This window comes from Hylobates moloch, unplaced genomic scaffold (genome assembly GCF_009828535.3).
Source record: "Hylobates moloch isolate HMO894 unplaced genomic scaffold, HMol_V3 SCAFFOLD_11, whole genome shotgun sequence".
In the NCBI taxonomy this organism is placed as follows: Eukaryota; Metazoa; Chordata; class Mammalia; order Primates; family Hylobatidae; genus Hylobates; species Hylobates moloch.
Window position 1 is genome coordinate 91,331,237 of NW_026652286.1, and position 8,001 is coordinate 91,339,237.

General features: G+C 52.9%; 1 protein-coding gene across 10 annotated transcripts in view; it reads left to right on the top strand.

Annotated features, from left to right (window-relative positions):
- The first annotated feature begins 18 nt into the window (after positions 1-18).
- The window catches only part of TMEM25 (transmembrane protein 25), a 32,265-nt gene continuing 24,282 nt past the window's right edge, over positions 19-8,001 (top strand). For 3 of the 10 annotated variants that reach the window (XR_004250321.2, XR_009215541.1, XM_032167583.2), the window contains exons 1-7: positions 102-723; positions 1,002-1,313; positions 1,771-2,061; positions 2,274-2,405; positions 2,714-2,744; positions 2,886-2,986; positions 3,123-3,212. Coding sequence is in view for 8 of the 10 variants with exons in the window: in XM_032167583.2 (XP_032023474.1) it covers positions 303-723; positions 1,002-1,313; positions 1,771-2,061; positions 2,274-2,405; positions 2,714-2,744; positions 2,886-2,986; positions 3,123-3,212 (1,378 nt within the window). In the remaining 2 variants the exon portion in view is untranslated. The other 7 variants (XM_058446350.1, XM_058446348.1, XM_032167585.2 and 4 more) reach the window with 7 other exon arrangements.

The following is an 8,001-nucleotide window of genomic DNA, read 5'->3' on the forward strand; positions in this document are numbered from 1 at the left end:
TTGGCCCCGCCTGGCGCAGCCCCCGCCCCTGCAGCGGACTGCGGTGCTCATCAGACCTGAGCAGTTGCTCTGGCGGCGCTTGGGGAAGCAGCCAGGTGAGCCGCCCCGGTGGCGGGGGGCGGGGGCCGGATGCTCGGCGACCCCACCCTCCGACCCTCTCCTCTTCCGCCGACATCCACCGGAGCCACCAACATCAGGAAAGGGGGCGTAGGGCAAGGGATGGGAGAGGGAACAGGGCAGGAGAGAGGATGGGATGAGGAGAAAGGCGATCCCTTTGGGAAAGGGGCGCGTGGAGACCGAGTATGAGTGTGTGTGAGTGTGCCTGTGTGCAAGGTGTGGTTGCACGGATGCTCGCTGCTTCTGCGTATCTGCAGGCGTGTGACTGTTTGTTTTGTAGCCTGGAGTCAGTGCTCGGTTCTGCGCCTGCAGGATGTCCAGGTGTCTGCTGGGTGGGTCTGTGCTTTTGGGCTTTGCCGTTCGTGTCCCTGCCTTCGCCACTGGGGGCTTGTCTACATTTGCGTTTCCGTACATGGTTCTTTTTGTTTCTGGAGAGTAAATTCCTAGAGCAATTGCTAGGCCTGCCTGCTGTCACCTGGCTGACAGGGAGGCCCGCCCCCTTCTCTCGGCAGCCTAGGGCCCAGGCCCGGGCCACCATGGCGCTGCCTCCGAGCCCAGCCGCCCTCCGGCACACGCTGCTGCTCCTGCCAGCCCTTCTGAGCTCAGGTACACCCCTGTTCAGTCGTTGACCAAGTCCTTCTGGGGTCCAAAGCCCCCTCTCTCCTCTGTCTGCACTTCTGTTTGGGTACCCACTCCAGGCCCCAAGCCCTGGAGTCCCTGTTCCCTTCACCCACCTACCCTAAGTCCAACCAGCCAGTCCCTGGTGAGAGGACTCAGGCGCCCTTTCCCTTGGCCTGCTGCTCCTCTCACTGGGCCAATTCCTGGTCACAGCACAGTACCAACCCTGCCTGAGCCCTTCCCAGAGGCCCCCTGCTGTGTTCCAGGTTGGGGGGAGTTGGAGCCACAAATAGATGGTCAGACCTGGGCTGAGCGGGCACTTCGGGAGAATGAACGCCACGCCTTCACCTGCCGGGTGGCAGGGGGGCCTGGCACCCCCAGATTGGCCTGGTATCTGGATGGACAGCTGCAGGAGGCCAGCACCTCAAGACTGCTGAGCTTGGGAGGGGAGGCCTTCTCTGGAGGCACCAGCACCTTCACTGTCACTGCCCATCGGGCCCAGCATGAGCTCAACTGCTCCCTGCAGGACCCTAGCAGTGGCCGATCAGCCAACGCCTCTGTCATCCTCAATGTGCAATGTGAGTGACCCTGAGGTGGGCCGGGAGAGAGGTTCTCTGCCCAGGGACCCCCAGCACCCACGAGGCAGGTGGTCCGCAGGACATTTAGCAGACACTTAAGCACTTTGCAAATATGAACTCATTTTATCCTCTGAGTAATCCCATGAGGTCATTACTATTGTCGTCACCATTTTACAAATAAGAAAACTGAGGCAGAAAGAGGTAAGCAATCTGCCCAGGGTGATGATCCCACTGGTAAGAAGCAGAGCCAGGATTCACATCTGGGCATTTGGCTCTAGTATTTACACTCATAATCACTACGAAACGCTGCCTCTCTGGCAGACCCAGCCATCCTGTTCCTCAGCCTCCCCTCTGAGGAGAGAGGCCCAGGCCCCTGGCTCCCATCTGGGTTTGGGAAGAAAGGGCTAGAAGTGTGAGGGGCTGTGGTGAGAGCATATTGGCCTCTGCTTTGCACCAGTCAAGCCAGAGATTGCTCAAGTCGGCGCCAAGTACCAGGAAGCTCAAGGCCCAGGCCTCCTGGTTGTCCTGTTTGCCCTGGTGCGTGCCAACCCGCCTGCCAATGTCACCTGGATCGACCAGGATGGGCCAGTGACTGTCAACACCTCTGACTTCCTGGTGCTGGATGCGCAGAACTACCCCTGGCTCACCAACCATACGGTGCAGCTGCAGCTCCGCAGCCTGGCACACAACCTCTCGGTGGTGGCCACCAATGACGTGGGTGTCACCAGTGCCTCGCTTCCAGCCCCAGGTGAGCATGGCCAGCCAGTGGCCCAGCAAAGCCTCAGGTGGGCTCAGGGGTCCCGTCCCCATACAGAAATGGGAATACTTGTTGCCCTGTGGTTGGGTCTTGTGGATGAACTGTCCTCAGCCACCCTGGGCAAGGAGGGCAGAGTAGTACCTATGGCATGTTGGGGCTGGGGCACTACCCACTTGGGACCTGACACAGAGGACATCCTCCAGGGCTTCTGGCTACCCGGGTGGAAGTGCCACTGCTGGGCATTGTTGTGGCTGCTGGGCTTGCCCTGGGCACCCTCGTGGGGTTCAGCACCTTGGTGGCCTGCCTGGTCTGCAGAAAAGAGAAGAAAACCAAAGGTAGGCCAGGGACACTGGGGGCAGCGTGGATGAGGTCAGGCTGAGCAGCAGCCAGGACAGCAAGTGCAGCTGGGCAGAACCAGTCATCTCTGACGGTGGCAGAGCACTTCCAGGGGGTGGCCATGGGTGCAGTCACATGCATCCCAGGTAGCAGGGTCAAGCACTGGGAACCCAGTCTCTGGCCCCAGGGCCAGGCCTGGGCATTTGAGAGACCCCTTGCCTGAGGGTCCTGGGTCTGAAAGGGTAGGAGGAGAGCCCAGCGTGGGAGGGCACATTGAGAATTAGGGACATGGTTTCTTTCTCCACAGGCCCCTCCCGGCGCCCATCTCTGATATCAAGGTAACTCTTCCTGGGGCTGGGTGGACAAGCCTAACCGAAATGCAGGATGGGGACGGGAGGGAGCCTGGGGTTTCTGGCAGAGGCAGCCATGAGTGCCTGTGCCAGGACGCATATCCGTCCCGACCTTTGTCCTCCCTGTAGCGACTCCAACAACCTAAAACTCAACAACGTGCGCCTGCCACGGGAGAACATGTCCCTTCCGTCCAACCTTCAGCTCAATGACCTCACTCCAGATTCCAGAGGTATATCTAGGGCCCTCCTCTTTGCCCCTGCTTAATCTCCAGAAGTGCTTCTGAGAAAAAGAACTTGGTGCTTGGGAGGGGCGAGGCCCCATCAGGCACACTCCTGGTCCTGAACACTGCCCTCTTTGTCAACCAGCAGTGAAACCAGCAGACCGGCAGATGGCTCAGAACAACAGCCGGCCAGAGCTTCTGGACCTGGAGCCTGGCGGCCTCCTCACCAGCCGAGGTACTGGGGAAGGGGCCTGCCACCCTCTTCCTCTGCCCCCCAGCCCTCTGCTTATGCCAGAGGCCTCCAAGTGCCCAGGAGGCAGAGAGGGCTCTCCCAAATTCCAAGGAACAAGCGTTACTGAGTCCCCGCGGGCTTCTTTGATCCCGCAGGTTTCATCCGCCTCCCAATGCTGGGCTATATCTATCGAGTGTCCAGCGTGAGCAGTGATGAGATCTGGCTCTGAGCCGAGGGCGAGACAGGAGTATTCTCTTGGCCTTTGGACACCCTCCTATTCCTCCAAGGCATCCTCTGCCTAGCTATGTCACCAACGTGAAGAAGTTATGCCACTGCCACTTTTGCTTGCCCTCCTGGCTGGGGTGCCCTCTATGTCATGCACGTGATGCATTTCACTGGGCTGTAACCCGCAGGGGCACAGGTATCTTTGGCAAGGCTACCAGTTGGACCTAAGCCCCTCATGCTGACTCAGGGTGGGCCCTGCATGTGACGACTGGGCCCTTCCAGAGGGAGCTCTTTGGCCAGGGGTGTTCAGATGTCATCCAGCATCCAAGTGTGGCATGGCCTGCTGTATGCCCCACCCCAGTACTCCACAGCACCTTGTACAGTAGGCATGGGGGCGTGCCTGTGTGGGGGACAGGGAGGGCCCTGCATGGATTTTCCTCCTTCCTATGCTATGTAGCCTTGTTCCCTCAGGTAAAATTTAGGACCCTGCTAGCTGTGTGGAACCAAATTGCCCTTTGCACAGGAACCAACCCCTGATCCAGGGGTACTGGCCAAGCACAAACTAGTCCTTTTTGCTGCACACCTCTCTGCCCTTCTCTTCTTCTCTTCTGTCCCCACCTCCTCTTGGGAATTCTAGGTTACATGTTGGAGCTTCTCTACTACTTAACTAGGCACTAGACTTTTCTATTGGCCTGTGCCATCACCCAGTATTAGCACAAGTCAGGGAGGAAGAGGCAGGCGATGAGTCTGGTAGCACCCAGGACGGCTTGTAGCTATGCATCATTTTCTTACGGTGTTAGCACTTTAAGCACATCCCCTAGGGGAGGGGGTAAGTGAGGGGCCCAGAGCCCTCTTTGTGGCTTCCCCACGTTTGGCCTTCTGTGATTCACTGTGAGTGTCCTGAGCTCTCGGGGTTGGTGGTTTTCCTCTCAGCATGTCTCCTGCACCACGGGACCCCAGCCCTGACCAACCCATGGTTGCCTCATTAGCAGGAAGGTGCCCTTCCTGGAGGATGGTCACCACAGGCACATAACTCAACAGTATGGAAGCTTTAGGGGCACATGGAGAAAGGAGGAGACCACATACCCCAAAACGACCTAAGAATGCTTTAAAAAGCAACATGTAAATGATTGGAAATTAATATAGTACAGAACATATTTTTCCCTTATTGAGATCTTCTTTTGTAATGTTTTTCATGTTACTGCCTAGGACAGTGCTGAACACACAGTAAGTTTAATAAACTTGACCGAATTAATTTACATATCTCTGCTTCATTTCTTCTATTAATATGTTTTTGTTTTATTTTGTTTCGTTTGAGATGGAGTCTCACTCTGTCGCCCAGGCTGGAGTGCAGTGGCGCAATCTTGGCTCACTGCAACCTCCGCCTCCCAGATTCAAACGATTCTCCTGCCTCAGCCTCCCAAGTAGCTGGGACTATAGGCGCCTACCACCACGCCCATCTACTTTTTATATTTTTAGTAGAGATGGGGTTTCACTATGTTGGCCAGACTGGTCTCGAACTCCTGACCTCAAGTGATCTGCCCACCTCGGCCTCCCAAAGTGCTGGGAGTACAGGTGTGAACCACCACACCCAGGCTTCTTCTAATGTTTTTTTTTTTTTTCTTTTTTGAGACAGAGTTTTGCTCTTGTTGCCCAGGCTGGAGTGCAGTGGCGCGATCTCGGCTCACCGCAACCTCCGCCTCCTGGGTTCAAGTGATTATCCTGCCTCAGCCTTCCGAATAGCTGGGATTACAGGCATGCACCACCATGCCTGGCTAATTTTGTATTTTTAGTAGAGATGGGGTTTCTCCATGTTGGTCAGGCTGGTCTTGAACTCCCGACCTCAGGTGATCCACCTGCCTGAGCCTCCCAAAGTGCTGGGATTACAGGCATGAGCCACACTGCGCCCGGCCTAATATGTTTTTTAAATGAAGTTTTCCAGTCTCACAGTGGAAAAAACATAGCAAGCACCTGTATACCCACCACTCAACTCTGACATTACCAAATGTGCTTCAGAAAAATAAATAATATTTCTCTAATTATACTGTTCCCAATGGCCGGATTGGCATTTTCTATTTCAGGGGCTCTTGGCTATAACTAGCATCTGATTCTCACTTGGTCATCACTCAGCTGCTCCTTCCCACGTCAGGACTGGGCTAAAGTATGCTGAGCCCCTTTGTCCTGCCCATGGGAACAGAAGGCTCAGACTGGGCTGTGATTTTTTTTGGTACAAAGTTATGAGGTTCATTGAAATTTTGTTACATATACATTTATGTGTCTATATACAGAGAGCACAAGAGAGCACGTGTGTGTGTGTCTTGCTCTATTACTCAGGCTGGAGTGCAGTGGTGCAATCATAGCTCACTGCAGCCTTGAACTCCTGTGTTCAAGGGATCCTCCCACCTCAGCCTCATGAGTAGTTGGAACTGCAGGTGTGTGCCATTGTGCTCTCAGCTAATTAAAAAAATTTGGAGGGGGCAGGCACGGTGGCTCACGCCTGTAATTCTAGCACTTTGGGAAGCCGAGGCGGGTGGATTGCCTGAGCTCAGAAGTTCGAGACCAGCCTGGGCAACAAGGTGAAACCACATCTCTACTAAAATACAAAAACTTAGCCAGGCATGGTGGCATGCACCTGTGGTCCCAGCTACTCGGGAGGCTGAGGCAGGAGAATTGCTGGAACCCAGGAGGCAGAGATTGCAGTGAGCTGAGATCGTGCCAATGCACTCCAGCCTGGGTGACAGAGCAAGACTCTGTCTAAAAGAAAAAAAAAATTTGTAGAGACAGGGTCTCACTTTATTGCCCAGGCTGGTGTGACATGTGTATAACGTGTAGTAATCAGGTTAGGATATTCAAGGTGTCCATTACCCAAGTACAATACACTTTTGTTAACTATACTCACCCCACTCTGCTATCAAGCATTGAATTTATTCCTTCTAACTATATGTTTGTACCCTTTAACTCACTTCTTTTCTTTACCCCACATTTTCTTCACCCATTCATCAATTGATGGGCACTTAGGTTGATTCTGGATATTTGCTATTGTGAATAGCGCAGCAATAAACATGCAAGTGCAGGCATCTCTTTGATATTTTGATTTCCTTTCCTTTTTGGAGATACCCGGAAGTAGGATTGCTGGATTGAATGGTAATCCTATTTTTAGTTTTTGAGAAATCACAGGCGGGGTGTGGTGACTCATACCTGTAATCCTAGCACTTTGGGAGGCCGAGGCGGGTGGATCGCTTGAACCCAGGAGTTCAAGACCAGCCTGGGCAACATGGTGAGAGTCCCATCTCTACAAAAACACAAAAATTAGCTGGGCGTGGTGGCATGTACCTGTAGTGCCAGCTACTTGGGAGGCTGAGGCAAGAGGATCACTTGAGCCCAGGAAGTGGAGGCTGCAGTGACTGAGATCACCCCACTGCACTCCAGCCTGGGCCACAGAGTGGCCAAAGAAAAAAGAGAATCCTCATACGGTTTTCCATAGTGGTTATACTAGTTTACATTCCCACCAATATAAGGTCTTATGTTTAAGTCTTTAAGAGTTCCCTTTTCTCCTCATCCTCATCAGTATCTGTAATTATTTGTTTGTTTGTTTGTTTGTTTTTTGAGACAGAGTCTCGCTCTGTCACCCAGGCTGGAGTGCAGGGGTGCGCGCTCAGCTCACTGCAACCTCTACCTCCCAAGTTCAAGCAATTCTTCTGCCTCAGCCTCCCCAGTAGCTGGGACTACAGGCATGCACCACCACACCTGGCTAATTTTTGTATTTTTAGTAGAGACGGGGTTTCACCATATTGGCCAGGCTGGTCTTGAACTCCTGACCTCGTGATCTGCCCACCTCAGCCTCCCAAAGTGCTGAGATTACAGACATCAGCCACTGTGCCAGGGTTTGTCTTTTTAATAATAGCCATTCTGATTGGGGTAAGCTTGTATCTCATTGTGGTTTTGATTTGCATTTCTCTGATGATTAGTGATGTTGAGCATTTTCTCATATACCTGTTAGCCATTTGTATGTCTTCTTTTGAGAAATGTTGGCCAGGCATGGTGGTTCACACCTGTAATCCCAGCACTTTGGGAGGCCGAGGCGGGCGGATCACTTGCAGTCAGGAGTTTGACACCAGCCTGGCCAACATGGCAAAATCCCATCTCTACTAAAAATACAAAAATTAGCTGGGCATGGTGGCACATAGCTGCAATCCCAGCTACTTGGGAGGCTGAGGCAGGAGAATTGCTTGAACCAGAAGGCGGAGGTTGCAGTTGAGCTGAGATTGTGCCACTGTACTCCAGCCTGGGCAACAGAGTAAGGCCATCTCAAAAAAAAAAAAAAGGAAATGTCTATTCTTGTCCTTTGCCAACTTTTTAATGGAATTATTTGGTTTCTTTTCCTGTTGAGTTGTTTGAATTCCTTGCATATTCTAGATATTAATCCCCTGTTGGATGAATAGTTTCTGAATATTTTCTCCCATTCAACAGATTGTCTCTTCACTCTGTTCATTATTTATTTTGCTGTGCAGAAGCTTTTTAGTTTAAGACCCATTTGTCTATTTTTGTTTTTGTTGCTGTGCGTTTG